The following is a 23,125-nucleotide window of genomic DNA, read 5'->3' on the forward strand; positions in this document are numbered from 1 at the left end:
CAGAGGGAAAAGCTCTTTTCTACGAGGCTGATGCGACTACTTTGGGGAAAAAGTGTGGCAGTTTCTTACAAAGGTCCATGTCTATTTACCACCCTGTCCAGCAACATCTGACACAAGAAAAATGAAAAAACACATCCACGCAAACATTTGCATACAAATGTGTACACCAGCTCCAAACCTAAAAGAATTCAAATCAATGTCCATCAGCTGGTGAGTGGACAGACCCACACAATGCAATACTTGAGTCACCACTGCATGCAACATGACGGGTGTCTTAGAAACACGCTTGGGGAACAGAGCCAGCCACCAGGAGGAACAGGTATACCATGATAATGATTCCATGTATAGGAAACTCTCTGACAGGCAAAAACAATCTATACTGACAGAAAGCAGGTCTCCGTTTGCCTTGGGGCAGGGGACGACAAGCTTAACTGCAATGGGGCAGGTGCTTTGGGGTTGTTAGCATGTCCTATTGATTGTGGCGGTTCTTACAGGAGTGTATACATTTTTTAAAGATCATAGGCCTATATAAAGGTATGTCTAGGAGATACTGTGGGTTTGGTTCCAGACCAGCACAATAAAGGAAATGTCACAAAAAAACCAGTCACACAAAGATATTGGTTCCCCAGTGCACAGAAAAGTTCTGTTTCCACCATACTGCCATCTATTCAATGTGCAATAGCATTGTGTCTAAAAACAAAAGTACATTCTTTGATTAAAAAATACTTTATTGCTAAAAATGCTGACACAGACATGAAGGGCACTGATAAGACTTGCTTGGCACAGGGCTGCCATGAACCTTCAATTTGTTAAACGACGACAACAAACAGTACCTGCAAAGGGCAATAAAACAAAGCACAGGCTGGAGTGGTGGCTCATGCCTGTAATTCCAGCATTTTGGGAGGCTGAGGCAGGCGGATCATGAAGTCAGAAGTTCGAGACCAACCTGGCCAACATAGTGAAACCCCGACTCTACCAAAAATACAAAAACTTAGCCAGGCATGGTGGCGGGCGCCTGTAGTCCCAGCTACTTGGGAGGCTGAGGCGGGAGAATCGCTGGAACCCGGGAGTCAGAGGTTGCAGTGAGCCGAGATCATGCCATTCCACTCCAGCTCGGGCGACAGAGTGAGACTCCATACATACATACATACATACATAGCAAAGCACAATAAAATGAGGTGTGCCTATACTTAAAACAGGTACATTTTGTTGTACGTGAATTATATCTTGATAAAAGTTGGTATCTGTAAAAATCAATGTAACATATTAGAGAAAAATTATGACAATCGTAGCCAGGCGGAGTGGCTCACGCCTATAATCCCAGCACTTTGGGAGGCCAAGGTGGGTGGATTACTTGGGGTCAGGAGTTTAAGACCAGCCTGGCCAACATGGTGAAACCCTGTCTCTACTAAAACCATAAAAAAAATTAGCTCGCCGGGCACGGTGGCTCACGCCTATAATCCCAGCACTTTGGGAGACTGAGGTGGGTGGATCACCTGATGTCAGGAGTTTGAGACCAGTCTGGCCAACATGGTGGAACTCTGTATCTACTAAAAATACAAAAATTAGCCAGGCATGGCGGCAGGTGCCTATAATCCCAGCTACTTGGGAGGCTGAGGTAGGAAAATGGCTGGAACCCAGGAGGCGGAGGTTGCAGTGAGCTGAGATCATGCCACTGCACTCCAGCCTAGGCAACAGAGTGAGACTCCATCTCAAAAAAAAAAAAAAAAAATTAGCTGGGCATGGTGGCACATGCCTGTAGTCCCAGCTACTTGGGAGGCTGAGGCATGAGAATTGTTTGAACCCAGGAGGCAGAGGTTGCAGTGAGCTGAGACTGCACCACTGCACTCCTGCCTGGGTGACAGAGCGAGACTCCTTCTCAAAAACGAAACAACAAAAACAAATAAAATTCAACATCCACTCATTTTTTTTTTTTTTTTTAAACAGAATCTTACTCTGTTGTCCAGGCTGGAGTGCAGTGGTGCAATCACAGTTCGCTACGAACTTGAACTCCTGGGCTCAAGGGACCCTCCCAACCAGCCTCCTAAGTAGCTGTGACTATAGGCACATGCCACCACAACGGCTAATTTCTAACTTTGTGCAGAGATGAAACTTTGCCATGCTGCCTAGGCTGGGCTCAGGCAATCCTCTCACCTTGGCCTCTCTAAGTGCTGGGATTACAGGTATGAGCCATCATGCCTGGTACTTACGATTTAAAAAAAAAAAAAAATTAGAGAAGTAGGGATAGAAAGAAGTCTTAATCTGGTAGGAAATCTGCACAGAAACCTTCTCAAAGTCTACAGCAAACCAACTTTCCCTGACGCTCGCAACATAACGAAGACACCCAAATCACCACTTTTGTTCAATGCTGCGCTACAGGTCACAGTTACCACCGTAGGGCAAGAAAGGGATTGTAAGGAAGAAAAAAACTGTCATTACTGCTGGACATTAGGACTGTATTTGCTGAAAATTCAGAAGAGGCTACAGAGCAAAAGGGAGCTTCAGAAAGCCAGAGCGCTGTCTCCTGGTCTGGGCTGCGGGCCACGCACAGAGTGAGTGCCGCCTGTGCCCCTCCTTGGATAAAGATGCACGCTGCCCTCCAGTGCACCTTTCTTCACTCCTGTGTTCTCAGTGAAAGAGGTGGCGGAAAAGGAGTGGCAGAGTCAGCCATCCAACAAACATCTCAGTGATGATGCCTGCAAGCACCGCCTCCTGCAGGGATGGGTCCCCCGGCTTCCCCGTCCTCTCCCCTCTATGAAATCCAGGTTCTCCACAAAGATTTGGTCCCTGGCAGTACACTGGCAGTTCCCCCCTCCTTTTTTCCCTATGAGACCATCTCGTGGCCACTCTAAGTTGCATATCCCAGCAGAGGAATTCCTGAGTGACTTGGTGATACACAACCGCTGTGTTTGGAAACAGTTATTTAATTGTAGAATGTAACATAATGGCAATACATCATTGATTACATACTTCAGAATCGGTGGCCACCCTGCACCTTGGCCTCCCTCCTCCTTCTAGTTCTAAAAGAAAAGACCTCTGCCCTGACCCCCACCTGTCTGCCCCACAATTAGAGAGCGGCAGCCAAAAGCAGTGTGGTCCTCCCCATAGCAGGGGTCCAGCTGAGGTGCGGGTCCTCCCAGAGCCACATGCACAGGGAGGATGGAGGCAGGCATGGCGGTTCTGAGTCCCAACCTGTATTCACGAAGTTTTTTTTTTGTTTGTTTGAGACGGAGTCTCACTCATAAGCCAGGCTGGAGTGCTCTGACATGATCCCAGCTCACAGCAACCTCCACCTCCCGGGTTCAAGCGATTCTCCTGCCTCGGCCTCCCCAGTAGCTGGGACTACAGGAGCGTGCCACCATGCCCAGCGAGTTTTTGTATTTTTAATAGAGACGGGGTTTCACCATGTTGGCCAGGATGGTCTTGATTTCCTGACCTCGTGATCCACCCACCTCAGCCTCCTAAAGTGCTGGGATTACAGGCGTGAGCCACCTTGCCCGCCTCAGCCTCCTAAAGTGCTGGGATGACAGGCGTGAGCCACTGCGCCCGCCTCAGCCTCCTAAAGCGCTGGGATGACAGGCGTGAGCCACCGTGCCCGCCTCAGCCTCCTAAAGCGCTGGGATGACAGGCGTGAGCCACCGCGCCTGGCCCAGAAACTTTTTCTTTGAGAGTCAGAAACACTCCGACTTAAAAAAAAAAAAAATTCAGTAAAGAGATATACCATGTTTATGGATCAGAATATTTTCGTCAAACAAATCCATCCTTTTAATTTCAGTAAAAATCCAGAGTGGGATGTATTTTTGTTTGATAGGATTTAATAAACTCATCCTAAAATAGAAGTGGAAATCTGAAGGACAAAGGCTGGCAGTATTCTTGAGGAGGAGCACCTGGAGGGAAGCAGTGGCGCTGAGGCAGGCAGAGAGCTCGGGACAGAGCCCAGAGCCCAGAAACAGGCCCAGGGGATGGGGGCGGCAGGAGAGAGAGCAGGACACACTTCTCAATGACTTATGGCAGGCAGCTACACACCCAGGATTCAAGGAAATACAACTGAGCCCCGCTACTGGAGACTCCTCTGGATGAACACTCACTGTCGCAAGCCCCATCCAGCACTCGGCATGATGACTCCGCTCACTGACTGTCCTGTGGGCCCCTGGAGGCGGGGTCAGGTCCAGCTCGTCCTGCACACCCAGCATGGTGTGCGGTTTGGGCTGGGCAGCTCTCTCAAGAGAAGGAGTCTGTTTGGTCGTGCCAGCGAGGCAGTGCCCCGAGGGGCTGCAATGCACACCCGTGGAGTCGGCCGGCAGACAATCCTGGCCACCACTCAGGCATCCACCGCCCAGAGCGAGCATCCCTGGCCACCTGCCGCAGCCCCCGTGCCTCGGGGCCCACTGCTGAGGGTGAGGAGGGGCCGATCGTGGACCGCATGGCTGTGGCAGCAGGATGGCACCTTGCTGCCTAACTCTAACACAGGTGGTCCCTTCCGGCCTCAAACACAGATGACCACGTACTTGGCAGTGAATTTTCTTTCTTTGTAAAACTGTGATAAAATACAGATAACATAAAATGGACCATTTCAACTGAGGATTCAGTTCAGTGGCACTAAGTGTGTCCATGCTGTCGTGCAACAATCACCACCCTCCGTCCACAGATGTTTTTCATTTCCCCAAAGTGAAACTGTACCTGTGAGGCACTAACTCCCAGCCAGCCCATGGAGCTACCTGGGGACGCTGCTCTCGGAGTCCCTGAATCTGGTTCTTGGTTTCAATCCAGTGAAAGCACTGGAAAGTGAGCGAGTGTCCCTGCTTCTGGAAAGCCGGCTCTGCTGGCCCACCAGGTCTCAGGCGTGCTCTTGACTTCCCAACAAAGATGACAGCCCAGGAGCCCATTTGCATGCATTCCATCCACCAGTGGGCCCCTAGCCTCTTAGAGCGTGACCCATGTTGAAACGAAGGAAAAGGAGAACCACCGCCAAGCTGTTAGTCTTGTTCTGCCAAGTCCTAAGCAGGGACAACTCCCTCCTCAGTCACCACCCAGGACGAGGGCAGTGCCAAGCAGCACCCCACACAGGGCCAGGGCCACCTCGCAGAAGCCGGAGCGTGCTTGCTAATGCAGGGAATCAAGTGCCTGCCCTGTTTGCCTGTTTGCCCTTTTGTCATAACTCTGACAGGTTCCCTCTTTTACAAATGTCATCCTTTCATTAATTTCTAATTACACAGTTTTTGCCTTAATACATTCTCATCGAAAGTTTCACATAATGATAAAGCTAAAAGTCCCAGCCTGGGCAACATGGAGAGACCCCATCTCTACAAAATATTTAAAAATTAGTGGAGTGTGGTGGTGCATGCCTGTGGTCCCAGCTACTTGGGAGGCTGAGGTGGGAGGATCGCTTGACTCCAGGAGGTTGAGGTTGCAGTGAGCCATGATTGCATCACTGCATTCCAGCCTGGGTAACAGAGGGAGACCCTGTTTCAAAAAGAAAAAAAAAAAACCCAAAAAGCTAAAAGTCTGTTTCCACTACCCACTCATTTCAATCTCTATTCTAAGAAGTAATCTTATCCTTTCCAAACCTATGCTAAACACATAGCTATCTACAAATACAGTGCTTTATTATTTTTATACACACAGTATCAAACCCATACTTCTGAGGCTCCCATTTTCCTATTCTGTGTCTTTGAGATCTTTCCTCCTAACTGTATACAATGTGGCCACCAAGTCTAGAACTACAGACCGGTAATCATGTGCCTTTAGCGTTTACCACTTAACCACCTGCTACTTAGTTTCTGGGCTTGGAGGTCAACCTGGGAGCCCCACTCCACTGCTGCCGAGCGCCACACTGCATTCCCCAGTGCAATCCTCTAACCCGTCGCTTCCTACTGATATTCAGATGGTGTCTTTCGTTGTTCTTTTTTGTTCAAAGTAGTCATCCTATACATCTCCTTGAGATACAGAGACTGAGAAGGAGAACGGGTGTGTCGGAGGTGTTTCTGCTTTAATACCCGCACCAGACTGTCTTCTAAAGAGGCAGGGCCCACCTGCACTCCTGTGAGTGGCTCATGCCCAGAGCCACAGAGCTCCAGGTGCGAGGCTGAGTGTGACGCAGCCATGCTGCCCGGCCCTCCGCTTCACAGCACAGGGCAATCGCGTCTGCTAGTTCTTCTGGGGCCACTTGACGGAGCTCAAGACCAACAAGGAGGAAGAGGGGCAGGGGAAGGGAGACGAGCCCATCTCCTCCTCACAGCCCACCCGTGCTTCTCAGCACAGAGCATGCGGGCAAGGCCCACATGACTTCAGCAAGGCTTAGGTTGTGTGGGCCTTGCTCCCATGCTTTCTTGGGGCTGGCTCAAGACTGGCTGTGTTGTGCAGCCACCTCGGTGCCCACAGCTGTACAGGGCGCTCCTGAGAGGAGGGGTCTTGCTTGCACCAAACCCCACCCCGGCATCCCTGGGAAAGGGGCGGACTGTACTGCAGGGCCTGAGGGCACTGAGGCTGCTTCACTAGGTAGCTGTCAGAACGTCGTCACGAGGTGACTGAGGTGCAAGAGCATCTTTCTCACGACCTTGGACAAAGTCTCTGTGTTGGACTCATTAAACATCAACCCGGGGCACTGCACAAGGTTTGGGAACTCACAACTAAGACGCCATCCCTGCTCTCACAGAGGCTGCAGTGTGGAAAGACAAATGGCTAGGAGATGCCAGGCAGCAGGACGGAGGAGCTCCCCGGGCCCAGACTCATGACGGGCTCAGGGCCCCACCTTCGTCTCCCTTTGCACTCAGAGCTCCCCTCCAGCGGCACTGACCATGGGCACCATCCACCTCCCCACTGGGGACAGGAGCCACGTCTGCCTCAGCCACCACTGCACCTCCAGGACATTGCAGCTGATGCGTGAGCAGGCGTCTCAGGAACGTGGGTCATGGGAGGAGGGAGGAGAGTCCTAGGAGGCAGGCCAGGGCTCCCACACAGGTCTTGCGAGCACAAACATTTTACTTCTGGCATTTTCCTATGCTGTTTTGATTGATTACAATTTTGAGATAGGGCCTAAAGGTTCCTAGGTCTAGGCAGCACCTCTCAAGCTGGCTCACAGCCTAGCAGGCTGGCCTTGGCCCCGCGCATGCAGTTGGTATCTGCTGCTTACCAACTGCGTGACCCGACCCTGGCAGGCGAAACCACCGACGTGTAGTAGCACAGTCCTGGAAAGACACCACGTTCTCATCACCCTCAGCCTCTTTCTGGTGTCAGATGACAAAGCCTTGGCCATGCCTAGTTTCATAAAAGAAAGCTGCTTGTATACTGTGGTCGATGGCCTAAGGGCCCACCTGCCACTGCACCAGTCAACAGCCCAGAAAATATGGGCCAGGCGTGGTGGCTCACACCTGTAATCCCAGCACTTTGGGAGGCCAAGGTGAGCAGACAGCTTGAGGCCAGAAGTTTGAGACCAGCCTGGGCAACATGGTGAAACCCTGTCTCTACTAAAAATACAGAAATTAGCTGGGCACAGTGACTCACGCCTATAATCCCAGCACTTCGGCAGGCCAAGTCGGACAGACCACAAGAGGCCAGGAGTTTGAGACCAGCCTGAGCAACATGATGAAACCCAATCTCTATTAAAAACACAAAATTTGCCGGTTGTGGTGCTGCATGCCTGCAATCCCAGCTACTCTGAGTGGTGGCTGAGGCATGAGAATCGCTTGAACGCAGGAGGTGAAGGTTGCAGTGAGCCCAGATCATGCCACTGTACTATAGCCTGGGCAACAGAGTGAGACCCTGTCTCAAAAAAAAAAAAAAAAAGGAAAAAGGAAATGTGTATACTGCTTCATGCCCTCATTCTGGTTCTAAGAGTACCCCCTAAATCATAGATTCACACAGGGTTCTATCCCAGGGAAATGCAAAAACAAACCAGCAGTCCCTCTGATGGAGAGCCACACAGCAGTGAGATATACTAAAAGATCTAGGAAGACCTTTAGTAAAGAAAGCTGCTTAACCCAGTGGTGCACATAGTTTTTGTTCAGAAATACATGTTCCAGTAAGTGCATATTTAAAGAACCTCGTAGAACTCTCAACATACTCTGGACATGTTGAGTGATTCCAACTGTTTAGTTTTACAGATGTGAGAACTAAGTTCCCAGACATTCTCTCTTAGCATATTCAGTTTTGCAACCATCGCCATGGCTTAGAACATTTTTACCACCCCAAAAATCAACACCATACTCAACAGCAGTCACTCCCCACCATTCCAGGAAAAGAAAAGTTTACACAACAATTTATAATAGCATCCAAAACCACAGCACACTTCAGATTCATAGTGACCACAATAAAAAATTCAAAGGGGCTTTCTAGCATAAATTGATGAGTTGTTTATATTTATTATTCTATGTACTTGGAAACACAATAGATCCAGAATAGCTAAAACAATTGTGAAGAACAACAAATTTGGAGGAATTACTTAATCGGATTTCAAGCCTTACCACTTAACTATAGTTAAAATGACCAAGAGTTCCTGGCCTAAAGACAACACAGAAGATAATCCAGAAATAGATCCACACACATATTCAGGTTGAGCACTCCAATCTGAAAACCCCAAATCCAAAATGCTCCAAAATCTGAAACTTTATGAGCACCAACATGACGCTCAAAGGAAATGCTCACTGGAGCATTTTGGGTGTCAGGTTTTCAGATCTGCAATTCTCAACTGGTAAGCATAATGGAAATATTCCAAAATCCAAATAAATAAATAAATAAATGAAAACTTGAAACACTTCTAGTCCTAAGTATTTTGAATAAGGGATACTCAACCTGTACAATCAAATGATTTTTCTCAAAAGTCAAAAGGTAAATCAGTGGGTGAAAGAAAAGTATTTTCAACAGACCACTACCTCACACCACACATAAAAATTAATTCAAGATGGATCACGGACTAAATATGCAAGCAAAAACTATAATTCTAAAATAAAAACAGGAGAATATCTTTATGATCCCTAGGTAGGCAAAAATTTCCTAGAGAGAATATATTATGTAACGGCTGTTTTTAAAAATTTATAAATTAGACTTCAACAAAACTAAAAAGCTCTGCTCATTAAAAGAAAGACAACATTAGGAAGGTGAGATGACAAGTTTTGGACTAGGAGAAAATATTCCCAGTATAGACTTGTATGATGGTGGTTTTTAGGTGCCAATGTGTCTAGATTAAAGAACAATCCAGAGAACTGGTAAAGCGTGACTCCTGGGTATGCCTGTGTGGCTGCTTCCAGAGGAGACGGCGTGTTAGTCAGGGACCGGGTGGGGATCTGCCCCCAGTGTGGGTAGTGCCATCCAATCACCTAGGGGCCCAGATAGAAAAAAAGGGAGAGAAAGAGTGATCTCTTCTCTCCCTTCTGGGGCTGGGACACTGTCTTCCTCCTGCCTTGGACATCAGAACTCCAGGCTCCCTTGGCCTTTGGGCTCCAGGACTTATAGCAGCAGCCCTGTGGGTTCCAAGTCTTTGGCTTCCCTGATTATAAGGCTTTCAGAGCCCCGCTACTGACACTCTAGGCTCTCCAGGTTATAAATGGCCTGCTGTGGGACACCTTAGCCTCTGCAATCATGTGAGCCAATTCCCCTAATAAATCCCCTCTCATATCTATAGATATATGTACAGTCAAGTGTGGTTTAACCATGGGGATATGGCCTGAGAAATTCACTCAGGCAATTTCATTGCGGTGTGAACATCATAGAGTATATTTACATACACCCACGAGGTAGAGTCTACCACACACCTAGGCTGCAAACCTGTACAGCATATGACTACTGAACACTGCAGGCAATTGTAACACCATGGTAAGGATGTGTGCATCTACATATACCTAGGATGGGCCCAGTGGCTCATGCCTATAATCCCAGCACTTCGGGAGGCTGAGGCAGGCAGATCACTTGAGGTCAGGAGTTTGAGAGTAGCCTGGCCAACATGGTGAAATCCCATCTCTATTAAAAATACAAAAAATTAGCCAGGTGTGGTGGCAGGTGCCTCTAATCCCAGCTACTTGGGAGGATGAGGCAGGAGAATCGCTTGAATCCAGGAGATGGAGGCTGCAGTGAGCTGAGATTATGCTACTGGACTCCAGCCTGGGTGACAGAGCAAGACTCCATCTCAAAATAAAAATTAAAAAATCTAAACTCAGAAAGGGTAATGCACCGCTCTACAACGTTACGTGGTCTATGATGTCAGTAGGTGACAGGAATTTTTCAGCTCCCTTACAATCTTTTGGGACCACTGTGGTATATGTGGTCTGTCACTGGCCAAACGTTGTCATGCGGTACATGACTGTATCTCTATCCTATTGGTTCTGTCGCTCTGGAGGACCCTGACAAATGTAACATGCATCTAGAATATACTAAAAACTCTCATGGATCAATAACAAAAAGACAAGAAACTCGGTTAAAAAAAAAAAAAAAAAAAACAGGCAAAATACTTCAACACTTTGCTGGAAATAATATATCACTTAATCGATGAAAATAATATATAAACACACGGAAAGACGCTCAGCTCATCAGTTACCAGAGAAATGAAAATTAACCACAATGAGAAACCACTGTCCACCCACCGAAACACACAAAAAACGCCTGACCACACCGGGCGCTGGTGGGGGTGGGTGGCCTCAGAAACACTCAGCGGAGCTGACGGGAGGAAAACGGATGGGAACATGGGAACACCATTTATCTGACAGGTTCACATGCAGCTAAATGCACACCTACCCTTCGACCCAGCAATTCTACTCCTAGGTACTTATCTAAGAGAGATGAAAACACCTCCATAGAAAGAACTTCAACAAGAATGTTCACAGCAGCCTTATTCATAATGGCCACAGCCTAGACTGCCCATGTGTTTAAAAGGAAGATGAAAAACAGACTATGAAATAGGCAATAGAGTATTCTTTAGCAATAAAAATAAGCTATGAATACACACAATGGCGCAGGTGGGTCTCATAAATTCTGCTGAGTAAAAGCAGTCGGAATTGAGGCTGTGTCACTAGACAGACCCGGAAACTAATCTATGTGACACAGAGCAGAACACTGTGACTTTAGGGGCTGGGGTAACTGGAAGAGGGTATGAGGCAACTTTCTAGGGTGATCAGTATATATATTTGTCAAAACTCTTCGAGTTGTACATTTACGATGAGTATATTTCACTATCCTGAAACTGTGTCTGAATACAAAAACTTTATATATATTTTTAAAATATATTTATATATATTTATATATTCATATATTTTTATATATTTACACATATTTTATATATTTTTAATATATTTATATATTTTTTATTTATATATATATATATATATATATATTTTTTTTCCAATCCGTAGGTTTGACTCTGAAAAACTGTTTTTGAAAAACAAATGCAGCTGAAATGTTCTGGAAAAAAGCCAGGTGGGTCTGCTGAGAATTTCAGAGTTGATTAGTTTAAATGCCATGTCTGTCTACACAGACCACTTACACAGGTCATGAAGGATGAAACGTAATACCTGTTAACTCTCCTTGGGCACTTCTCTGGCTTGATATCCAATTCATAGTGATAGATGTCAATTTTGGGGATGTCCATTTCGAAGAAATTGGCCTGTAATTTGATTGTTCTCCCGGAGGTCCCAAAGTCGGGTCTAGGTGGAGGCTTGAAGGCATATCCTTGGATGGGGGGTGGCGGCGGTGCAGGAGGCGCAAGTGCTGGAATGGCAGAGAGAACACCCGTTAACAGGGGAGCAGGCTTGCTCTGTGGCCCTTCCCACCCCTCGGCCCCGAGCCACCATATGGCCCCCCTCTGCTGTTTCCATTCATGTCCAGGCCAATATCGCATTCCACAGAGGAGGCGTCTCAACATTAAGCCAATAATTTACTTAAAATGTATCATAACAAATCATCGGTGATCAAATGTGCTATGTCCATTTCTGTTCTTTCTTCCCGTCTCAGACACTGGACAGATGAGGCAGCGTGAATTACCAGCAAGGGAGACAAGGCAAAGAGCCTGAAAGTGTCAAGGTGGTGCCCTTCCCTCCTTGCTATTTAAACCATTCATTTACTCAGGAAATGCTTTTTATCACCCATAAGCAGCAGAAACTACATCCCAACTCAAGTTTTCAGTGGCTCCATATTAGTAAAGTTCAAAATGTAGATTTAGAAAAATAAACATTTTTCAATAAAAGAATACTTTCAATTTTCACTCAAATGTCTGTTTAAAAAAAGACAACCCTTTTCCATTTAAAACAAATCACATGTACTTCAATCCCTATTGACATTCACCAGAAAGAAAAACTACTCTACTAAAAATAATATGAGCTGTTCTTACTGTATTTCTGACCTAGAAAAACTCAGAGACTCCTTGAATTATTATTTTTTTAAATTTTGTTTCCTATGAGAAAACTAACATGCTTTCAAGGTTATTAAACTCACTGAGTTATACCATTTGGAAGTGGTCATGGCAGCGTGGTCTTCCACCAAGCTGTCATGACTTCACAGATGACACATCTACAGACTTCCACGACACTCCACCCTTCAATGGCACACAGCGGGTGCCCCTGTGGGCTGGGCGCCACGCCCTGGGCCAAGGCTACAAAAATAAACCAAGTCAGGCTGGGCGCAGTGGCTCACACCTATAATCCCAGCACTCTGGGAGGCCGAGGTCAGTAGATCACCTGAGGTCAGGAGTTCGAGACCAGCCTGGCCAATATGGTGAAACTCCATCTCTACTAGAAATACAAAAATTAGCTGGGTGTGGTGCCACGTGCCTGTAGTCCCAGCTACTCGGGAGGCTGAGGCAGGAGAACCGCCTGAACCTGGGAGGCAGAGGTTGCAGTGAGCCGAGATCATGCCACTGTACTCCAGCCTGGGTGACAGAGTGAGACTCCATCTTGAAATAAACAAACAAAAAAACTGAGTCCTCAAGCAGCGCCCATGTTGCCACTAGGGACAGTTTCCAGGTGTCAGTCATCCACAGGATGACGTCTGATGACTTTTCATAAGCTCAGCAGCTCACCAAGATCCTTCCCAGCAAGGACCCTAATCGTGACTGGGAGTGGACATTGCAGTCCAGGTGGGCTCAGTGGAGCCAGACACTCCCTTGAGGGAGTCTCTCCATACGCCACACTGGAGTAGAACAAAGCGCTCACCAACACGTGGCCCCATTCTCAAGTGGCTCCAACCACCCAGTGAGATGGCTCCCAGGAAACGTCCAGGACAGAGCCCAGGAATCCGGCCCCATGGCCAATCTCGATTCCAGGGCTGGGCACGCTCCTCTCAGGGAGGAGAGTCACTGTCCTTTGGTGACTCCCAGCTTACAAGGTGCTCATGCAGTTACTGAACCGAGCCTCACAACCACACCACAAAGGGGCACACTGCTGGCTGCGAGAAGGTTTGGGGCTGGAACACGAGCGACTCGTAGGTGAAGCAGGGCTGCCAGGCCGGCTCCAAAGCAGGCCCCTCCCAGCGGCCCCCAAACAGAGTCCTGGCACAGACGCAGCTCGGGCCCAGGGCTCAGGCTGACCCTATTTCTCCCAAGGAGCCTCCCCCGAGACCTCCTCCTCCACAACACCTGCCGTGAGAGATGGGAAACCTGCACACAGCCGGTGGTACTAACCCCTGTGAATAAAGGCAATGGGAAAATGCAGCGGTAATTCACAAAATGTGCAATTTCCTAAAATAGTTCTTTCTTGCTTCTAGCTTTCAATAATGAAAATACTGATATTTCACGTGAAGGCACGTGGAATATAAAATGACAAGTTAAAGATGCAAAAGTTTTTCAGGCAGAGGGCCGGGGAGGGTCCACCTTCCCGCACCTTCAAGAAGGCAACTCCACTGCCGAGGACGCCTCTGCAGGCCTGAGACCTCAGGGTGCCTGAAATCCACTGTGATCACTCACAGGGAGTCCCACGTGTAAGCTGCAGATACAAGCTGGAGGATCAAAGCCAAAGCGTGCGAGAGGAGACAGAGCAGAAGTGTGCAGACACGACCCCCATGCACGAGGAAGGAGGGGATGACTGGTTGCCCCCCCCCGGGCTGTGAGCCCCTGGCCCCGACAGGTGAATAATGCACCAAGGTGGAGACCAAATGTGCAAGAGGCTACAAGACATGGATGGGCCATACACGCACTCGCCACATTTGACACGGATGGTTTTAAAGGGAATTCTAATACCACCTAGGGATGCACTCTCCATGTGCTCTCTGTTGAAGAAATGAAAGCCCGCGAGGAGGGGGCATCTGGGATGCCTTCACCAAGAAGATGCCACCACATTGGCATTCCCGGAGTGGGTCCTGGTTGCTGCTGCCTGCCCAACAGCCGAGTCCCAACTCCCTGGCCTGCATCCAAGACTCGACCTCACCTCCCCACTACTTCCAGGCCCACTAGGAGCAGCCATCCTCCCCCATCTCCTCCATCCTCCAAGGATGCTCCAAGGAGTAATCGAGGTTCCACCTCTCTGTGGACGCTCTCTCCGGACACCCCAGGGGCACCTCCTCCCCAGGCCACAGGCGGCACGCCCCGCCACATGTCCTACCCACCAACCAACCAAACAGTCTTATTTTAAATGGGCTTCCAGTTGCTTCCATAAGTGTTAGTCTTGTCTCTGCATTGAAGGTTGAAACCTTTGGAAACAGAAAGGCAAATCCTTTCATTCAGGAATCCCAGGATCCTAGCACAGCGCACCTCAGCCACACTGCAGGCTCGGCTCCAGAACACCACAATGAAGCGGGTCACGCCAATGCTTTGGTGTCCCAGTGCATACAAAAGTTCTGTTTGCACTATACTGTAGTCTACTAAGTGTGTAATAGCATTGTGTGTAAATAATGTACACATCTTAATTTAAAAACACTTTATTGCTTAAAAAATGCTGATCGAGACACTAAGTGAGCACACGTTATTGGAAGAATGGCACCAACAGAGTTCCTCAGGCTGCTACAAACATTCCACTCGTGAGGGAAGGAGGGAGGGAGGAAGGGAGGGAGTGAGGCAGGGAGGGAGAGAGGGAGGGAGGGAGGGAGGGAGGAGAGGATGGAGGGAAGGAGGGAAGAAAGGAAGAAAGAAGGAAGGGAAGGAAGGAAGGAGGAAAGGAAGAAAGGAGGGAGGGAGGGAGGGAAGGGAGGAAGGAGAAAAGCACACATTCTTTGTGTAGGGCAATAAAGTAAAGTGTGCCTGTGGTTGGAAGGGACCTCAGCTGCTCCTGGGAGGGGCGATAGCTACCCAGAGCCCAGGGCTGGCAAGCCCCTCTGCACTTAAGGCCATACCCATTCCTTGGAGAGCGAGTTCGGAGAGCAGAGCCCGGAACCCAGCGCAGCGTCACGTACACAGCCGTGCCATGTTCACTGAATCGAGATCACTCAGCACGTTTGTTTAAGATTCCATTTTTAGAGCCGCATCTCACACAGTGAAAGGGAAACATAGTGAATGAGTAATCGGCTTCCTGTGTGAGCAATTGGGTCACGGGGAACAAAAAGTTTCAGTATACACAGCGGACGTCAGCAGAGGCGGGCAGCAGGCGAGCCTCCTGCAGGAGCAGGTGGTCCCCCGAAGAAACCCCTTTCGGAGTTGGCTCCTCCCCGACTTTTCAGGGAGGGATGTGGGGAGCAGACTCTGTGCCACCTGCCCTGAGGGCTATCTAAGTAAGGGACAGGGACGGGTGGAAAGTTGGTGCATGAAGAGTAAAGTGAAGGCCTGCCGGGATCCCCCGCAGACGTGTATCCTGAGGTCGGGGAGAGCAGCTGCAGAAATTCAAAGTCATTAAATAAATGAACAGCCCAGCTCTTGCGTGAAGCCGCTTTAGCTACTGGCGAGTGAACCCCAGGCCCGGGTCAGCACCCACAGGCTGTGCAGCTGTGGCCTGAGCTTGGGTGGCAGCCTCGCTGTGAGGCTGGCACAGGGGCCCATGGCTGTCTCCTAGGAAGCCGGCCCAGTGCTCAGCACCCATGTCTCAGGGGATATAAACGGTTAAAGATCTGCCACCCAAATGACACGCAAAGCACTTTCCGGAGCTCCAGAGTGAGTCATTATTCAAAGCCATGCTTCCCGACGGTCCTCCTAGAACTCTGCATTCATGACACTGGGCATCAGCCAGAAAGTGTGCAGGCCAAAGAAAGTGAAAAGGATAGCTCAGGGCTGCTAAGCACTTCTGTGCCACACCCTGGGCCAAGTCAGGTGCGGAGCAGCCACCGAGATCCGTGCCGTCAGCTCGAGCAGCAGAAAGGACGGAGTGATGGCTCAGTGAGCACAGACCAGAGAGTACATGCTATTAGGCTGTACTCTCCTGCTAAAATCAGGACACGTGGGTGACAACTCACCTGTTGTCTACACAGGCAAGCCTCCCTTAGCGCCACGCAAGTTGATGCTAAACACAGTCACGGCAGCTTTTCTGGTGAAACGGATGGAGACGGTCTCAGAATGTGTGCTGGGAATGCAGACGGAACATCTGCTCCTGTCAGCAGGAGTGCAGACAACTGTACGCTGCCTGCCGTGCCAGGCCCGGGCCACCAACGAGCCCACGGTGAGCCAGAGCCAAAGCCAAAGCCTCACCCAGCCCATGTTCACAGAGACGCCTCCGGCCCAGGTGCCATGGCTGTGCAGGGATGGCTGGAGCTGGGTCCCCAGCTAATGTGTTCTACCCCCTCCCCTGGGTCTGACTCCCAAACAGGGGCAAACTGACCTCAACAGGGGCTCTGGAGCTGCCCAGGTCTGTGAGGACACACCAAAAGTCAAATGTGACAAGATGGGGAGGAAAAGGAACCCTCATGCTTTAGGGGTCCTAGGTCCCTGGCTACAGAAGCCGCTCAAACACAGACGCCGAGGAAGCGGAGGCACAGGTGAGAGTCCCAGTTCCCTGGCCACAGAACCCGTCTGAACACAGACGCCGAGGAAGCGGAGGCGCAGGTGGGGGTCCCAGGTTTCTGGCCACAGAACCCGTCTGAACACGGACGCCGAGGAAGCGGAGGCACAGGTGGGGGTCCCAGGTTTCTGGCCACAGAACCCGTCTGAACACGGACGCCGAGGAAGCGGAGGCACAGACACGCCCCACGCGGAAGGGAGTCAACAGAACCCACCTCGCCGGCGACCGGTCACCCCCTCCGCAGGGGGCGCTGTTCTCGCCTCCAGCCAGAGCTCTTCAGCGGGAAGGAGGAGTACACCCTTCAGCCCTGAGCAGGAGCCATGGCATCAGTGCTCCTCAAAACCAGGGGCATCGGCCCAGGAGCCAGCTGATGCCACCGACGGGGTCTCAATGTAGCAATGGGCAGCTGGGGCACAGGCACACAGAATCCGTGCCGGGGAACTCTGGCAATCGACCGGAGCCCTGGGCCCCTTCTGCCCTGGGGACAGACCCTGCTGCAGCCTCAGGACCTCATGGGTCCCAGCTTAGGCAGTGGCCCCTGCCCCTCCTGCTGTGGGCATGGGGACACCGGGTGTGGCCACCCACCACCACTCCCTGGCTGCATCCGCACCCTGAGAAGGAGCTTTTGCCTTCACTCCCTTCGGCCCATGGGAAGGCTGGGTCGGAATGAAGGAGGGAAGGAAGCTCTGGGTGCAGCCCCAGGTGGGGGCAGTCCTCAGAGCGGGGGCAGCGGGGCTGTCCTCCAGCAGCACTTTCGCACTTCTGTTGAGCACTTCTGTGTTCTGGGGGCGCAGTTCCTGGAAGGCTTTCGTTTCTGTTCTCCCTGAGTAGAAATTATTGGAGCATTTCCAAGCTGTCTCAGCCTAGTTCTTGGCAACACCAAAAGAATGGGCCAGGGGAGGCAACGTGAGCAGGGCAGCAGTCACCCCAAAGGCAGGGGCTGTAGAAGGTGCTGGGCGAGGACCCCAGAGAAGACTGGAGTGCCGCTGTGGAGGCCGACACACGCAGCCCACGTCCCCAGATCAGACTGATGATCACCTCGAAACCACTCCCTCCCCTCTTTTGGTTTAATGAGTAATAGCCTGAAAACATTTTACCCTTATTTTAGTGAGAAATACAGTGTGCACAGGAAGAGCATGACACATCCGTACAGTCTAGGACTCGCTATAAACAAACACCTGACTAAGCTTCCTCAGATGACTAACCATCAACATGGAATTTCCTCTACAGGGGGTTTTTTAAATAAATGTCTGTGGTTCAAAATGAAACTGCAACCACCATTATCTCTTTGAGAAACAGTCCTGAAAGCCACTCCTGTGCTCTTTACGAAGAAAACTTTTCCCCATAAATTTTGAATACATTTTCCCTCACAAGTCAAAAACACCTCCTTTGATCCACCATCTGTCTTTACTCAACAATACTAGAAATACTGCAGTAAGGCCGGGCGCGGTGGCTCACGCCTGTAATCCCAGCACTTTGGGAGGCTGAGGCGGGTGGATCACCTGAGTCAGGAGTTCGAGACCATCCTGACCAACATGGTGAAACCTCGTCTCTACTAAAAATACAAAAATTAGCCAGGCATGGTGGCGAGCACCTGTAGTCCCAGCTACTTGGGAGGCTGAGGCAGGAGAATCACTTGAACCTGGGAGGCGGAGGTTGCAGTGAACTGAGATTGCACCATTGCACTCCTGCCTGGGCAACAAAAGCAAAACTCTGTCTCAAAAAAAAAAAAAAAAAAAGAAATACTATAATAAATACAAGGAGGAATTAAAGGAATACTGGTAAAATCTAAGTTATCTCCTACAGAAACATTCCCCAATCGAGGCAGCTGATGAGACCACAGCATCTCAACCACCAGTCCTACCAAGGCAGACCCGCACGCTGGTCCAGGGCTGCTCGAAGCCTGACACGCTCAGTGCAGACGTGAAGAATGCTTTACGAGGCCGGGTGTGGTGGCTCAAGCCTGTAATCCCAGCACTTGGGGAGGCTGAGACGGGCGGATCACAAGGTCAGGAGATCAAGACCATTCTGGCTAACACTGGTGAAACCCCGTCTCTACTAAAAAAAACTAGCTGGGTGGGGTGGTGGGTGCCTGTAGTCCCAGCTACTCGGGAGGCTGAGGCAGTAGAATGGCGTAAACCCAGGAGGCGAACCTTGCAGTGAGCTGAGATCCAGCCACTGCACTCCAGCCTGGGCCACAGAGCGAGGCTCTGTCTCAAAAAAAAAAAAAAAAAAAAAGCCTTATGTGTACATTTCTCTGACTCTTCTCTGCAGCCTTTTCTGGTTTCAACTCTAGATTTCTTTCGTAATTCTGACTCTGTATCTGCCTCTCCCACTAGAATGTAGGCATTGCAACATAGTAAGGACTGTGTCTGTTTTTGTGCAACTGTTGACTGAATGAATGCACAGATGAATAAAAGAATATCTTGCTGTTACACCGACTCTTAGTAAAAATGCCTCATGGGTTTATGACTCAATCCCAACTGTTTTTAGGACAAAACCATGAGGCATTCATAGGAAGGCTATTACTCTACCTTTTACAAATAGTCTTTACCGTTTGGTTATTTTATATTTTATCCTTTTTAGTAGAGACAGGGGTCTTACTATGTCACCCAGGCTGGTCTCAAACTCCTGGCCTCAAGCGATCCTCCCACCTTGGCCTCCCAAAGTGCTGAGATTCCAGGCATGAGCCATGGCACCCGGCCTGTTTCAACTAAGAAGCCAGCATTTCTCTAGCATCGACATTACTCCAGTACAAGACTTCCAGCACATTCTCGTCTCTTCTCAGGTCCTCTCTCTTGGACTCGTCGTCATTGCACAGCTGAGGAGCCAGGAGCTCCACGGGGTGAGGTGACAGCCAGGGCACCTGGGCTGGGGCTGTGATTTCCAGCTTGCCCCTCCGCCAACATCAGCCATCAAATCAGCTGACTGCCCTGACACAGGTCCACGTGACATCTCTTGTACTTCAGAAAGAGTATTGTTCTCCAAACGGAATCCTTTTTCACCCAAAACATACAAGAATCTGACCTACCTATCACATGTATGTTCCCTGAAAATACATACACCTATTATGTATCAATAAAAATAGACAATAGGCTGGGCGTGGTGGCTCACACCTGTAATCCCAGCACTTTGGGAGGCCGAGGCGGGCGGATCACGAGGTCAGGAGATCGAGACCATCCTGGCTAACACGGTGAAACGCTGTCTCTACTAAAAATACAAAAAATTAGCCGTGCGTGGTGGTGGGCACCTGTAGTCCCAGCTACTTGGGAGGCTGAGGCAGGAGAATGGCGTGAACCCAGAAGGCGGAGCTTGAGGTGAGCCGAGATCATACCACCGTACTCCAACCTGGGCGACAGAGGGAGACTCCATCTCAAAGAAAAAAAAAATAGACAGTAACTTTTTTTTTTTTTTTTTGAGATGGAGTCTTGCTCTGTCGCTCAGGATGGAGTACGGTGGTGTGATCTTGGCTCACTGCAACCTCCGCCTCCTGGATTCAAGCGATTCTCCCACCTCAGCCTCCCAAGTAGCTGGGATTACAGACAAGTATTACCATACCCAGCTAATGTTTGTATTTTTACTAGGGACGCGGCTTCACCATGTTGGCCAGGCTGGTCTCAAACTCTTGACTTCAAGTGATCCACCCATCTCGGCCTCCTAAAGTGCTGGGATTACAGGCGTGAGCCACGGTGCCCGGCCGACATACACTGATCTGCCACCTTCATGCCTCACATCTGTGCTAAGCAGCTAGGAAAGTTAAAAACAAAACAAAAAAACTTTGTGCCCTTTTACAGTAACTGATTCATCCTAGATACCTAGTACATTTCTCAATACCTACATAAAATGTTTACTTCCCTTTTTAACATGTATATTCACATTTTAAGTTCCCATAATTGAAGAAGCAATGGCCACCACCATTGCACCAGGCACAGTGAAGACACCTTCAGGCAAATCACCTCCTTTAATCCTTACCATGCGCAAGGCAGGCAGGATCCCTATCCTTACAGATGTGGTCCGAGGTGTCCGCAAGGACACTTGACAGGCAGAACTGGGACACACAGCACTCACGGCTACCAGAGTACGCAAGCCTTGCCACCAGGCCACACTGCCTTAAACTCTTTTGATAACAGCTATGCTTAAGTCAAACAAAAGGAGCTGGAGGAACCAAATGCATAACAATCCATCCTCACCAGGTTCACTCAGTTCCCTCAGTTCCATCTGCGAGCACAGGAGCACCTGCCCACCAGTGAGGTCTGCCGGTGCCAAGCCCTGTGCTAACCGTTTCCTAAACTCTACCTCAATGCACAATGCCACTCACCCTACACTGCCTGAGCACCTCCTGCTCCTGCTCTCAGGGCGTTCATCTTCAGAAGAGGGCAGGAAGAAAACCCATCACCACCTCCCGGAATGGGCAGGGAAGCCACTGGTGGCACTCGGGTTGGCCGGAGGGGGCATGCCAGTTAAGGGGACAGGAGAGAAATAACTCAGTCGGAACAATTTTCTGAATATTCGAAGGAAAAAAATAAGGCGAGCTCCCTCTCACATCTTATTACAAAATAAATTTCAAATAGAAACTGTAAATAGGTAGTACTTTTAAATGGAACAAAAACATCCACAGAAATATTCTAAAATTTAATAACATTTTATAGTTTTGGGGTGGGAATGCTCTTTCTGGGATTACAGGCGTGAGCCACTGCGCCTGGCCCTCTTTCTTAGAACCAAAAAGAGGTTGCAAAAGATTTCTGGCAGGGCGTGGTGTCTCCCACCTGTAATCCCAGCACTCTCGGAGGCCGGGGCAGGTGGATCACTTGAGGCCGGGAGTTCGAGACTAGCCTGGGAAACATGGTGAAATCCCATCTGTACAAAAAAAAAAAAAAGAAAGAAAATTAATCAGTCATGGTGGCATGCATCTGCAGTCCCAGCTACTCAGGGGCGCTGAGATGGGAGGATCATTTGAGCCTAGGGAAGTCAAGGCTGCAGTGATCCAAGATCACGCCACTGCACTCCAGCCTGGGTGACACAGTGAGACCCTGTCTCAAGGGAAAGAAAAAAACTATGTGTGTGTGTGTGTGTATCATACACACACACACATTTCTCTAATTGCATGACAAACTGGGAAATTTGTTTGACATCATAAATACACAAACCTAAAGGTATAAACCTAAATATGCAGTTTATATAAATTAATGAAATCAAAAACTCCAACAGGAAATGATGAGGGATATGACTGGATAGTGCGTATGAGAAAAAATGGCCACTCCCATCCATGCGGGAGGATTTCAAGTATGTTTCAGAAGCCTTTTAAAATTACAAGCCTTCTGATCTAGTAACTCAACAACTAGGCATTTGTCCTAAGGAAATACTCAGGCATCTACACATGAAAAGACTGAGAAGGACTGAAAGGTCCATCAGCGGACAATGGGTTCAATGAACTGAGCAGAGTCTAGTGACACCGTGCTTCTCCATCAATTACGTGGACAGAGTTCCATATGTTGATAAGTGGGGAAAAGTTTCAGAATAGTGTTTGATGCAATCCCATCTGTCCTGTATTATACACACGTACACATTTGGTGTATGAAAGGGAAAACTTACGGAAGGATTATAAAACAAAATATTTATCGTGATTACTCCTGAGTGGTCAAGCTATAGTCTTTCTACTCTTCTCTATGCTTCTATTTATTCATTTTATATTTTATTATTTTATGAGACAGAGTCTCACTCTGTTGCTGAGGCTGAAGTGCAGTGGTGCGATCATAGGGCTCAAGCGATCCTCCTGCCCCAGCCTCCTGAATAGCTGGGACTACAGGTGTGTGCCACCATGGTAGGCTACACATATATATATATATATATATATATTTATAAATATATATATTTATATATATATTTATATTTAATATTATATTTTATATTTATATTATATATATATATATATTTTATAGAGATGGAGCTCTGCTGTGGTGTCCAGGCTGGTCTCAAACTCTTGGGTTTAAGCGATCCCCCTGCCCCAGCCTCCCAAAGTGTTGGGATTACAGGCGTGAGCCAATGCGTCTGGCCTGTGCGTCTGTATTTTTTAAGTAAGTTTATTATATTTGTTATTCAAAACTAAATTATTCTTAAAAAATGAACAAATTCTGGGAGGAGGATGAGTGTCAGATACATCATTCTATTTTCCTCTGACATATCCCTAAGTTAAAGAAAAATAGAAGCTGGCTGGGTGCGGTGGCTCACGCTGGTAATCCCAGCACTTTGGGAGGCCAAGGCGGGCAGACCATCTGAGGTCGGGAGTTCGA

General features: G+C 48.9%; 1 protein-coding gene across 4 annotated transcripts in view; it reads right to left on the reverse strand.

Moving 5' to 3' along the window:
- AGO2 (argonaute RISC catalytic component 2) overlaps positions 1-23,125 on the reverse strand; it is a 119,784-nt gene that overhangs the window by 55,939 nt on the left and 40,720 nt on the right. For 3 of the 4 annotated variants that reach the window (XM_037999843.2, XM_073018377.1, XM_073018378.1), the window contains exon 2: positions 11,499-11,694. In XM_037999843.2, the coding sequence (XP_037855771.1) occupies positions 11,499-11,694 (196 nt within the window). Of the gene's footprint in view, positions 1-11,498; positions 11,695-21,601; positions 21,699-23,125 lie in introns of those variants that run through there. The other variant, XM_073018376.1, reaches the window with a different exon arrangement.

The sequence above is a fragment of the Chlorocebus sabaeus genome, chromosome 8 (assembly GCF_047675955.1).
Source record: "Chlorocebus sabaeus isolate Y175 chromosome 8, mChlSab1.0.hap1, whole genome shotgun sequence".
In the NCBI taxonomy this organism is placed as follows: domain Eukaryota; kingdom Metazoa; phylum Chordata; class Mammalia; order Primates; family Cercopithecidae; genus Chlorocebus; species Chlorocebus sabaeus.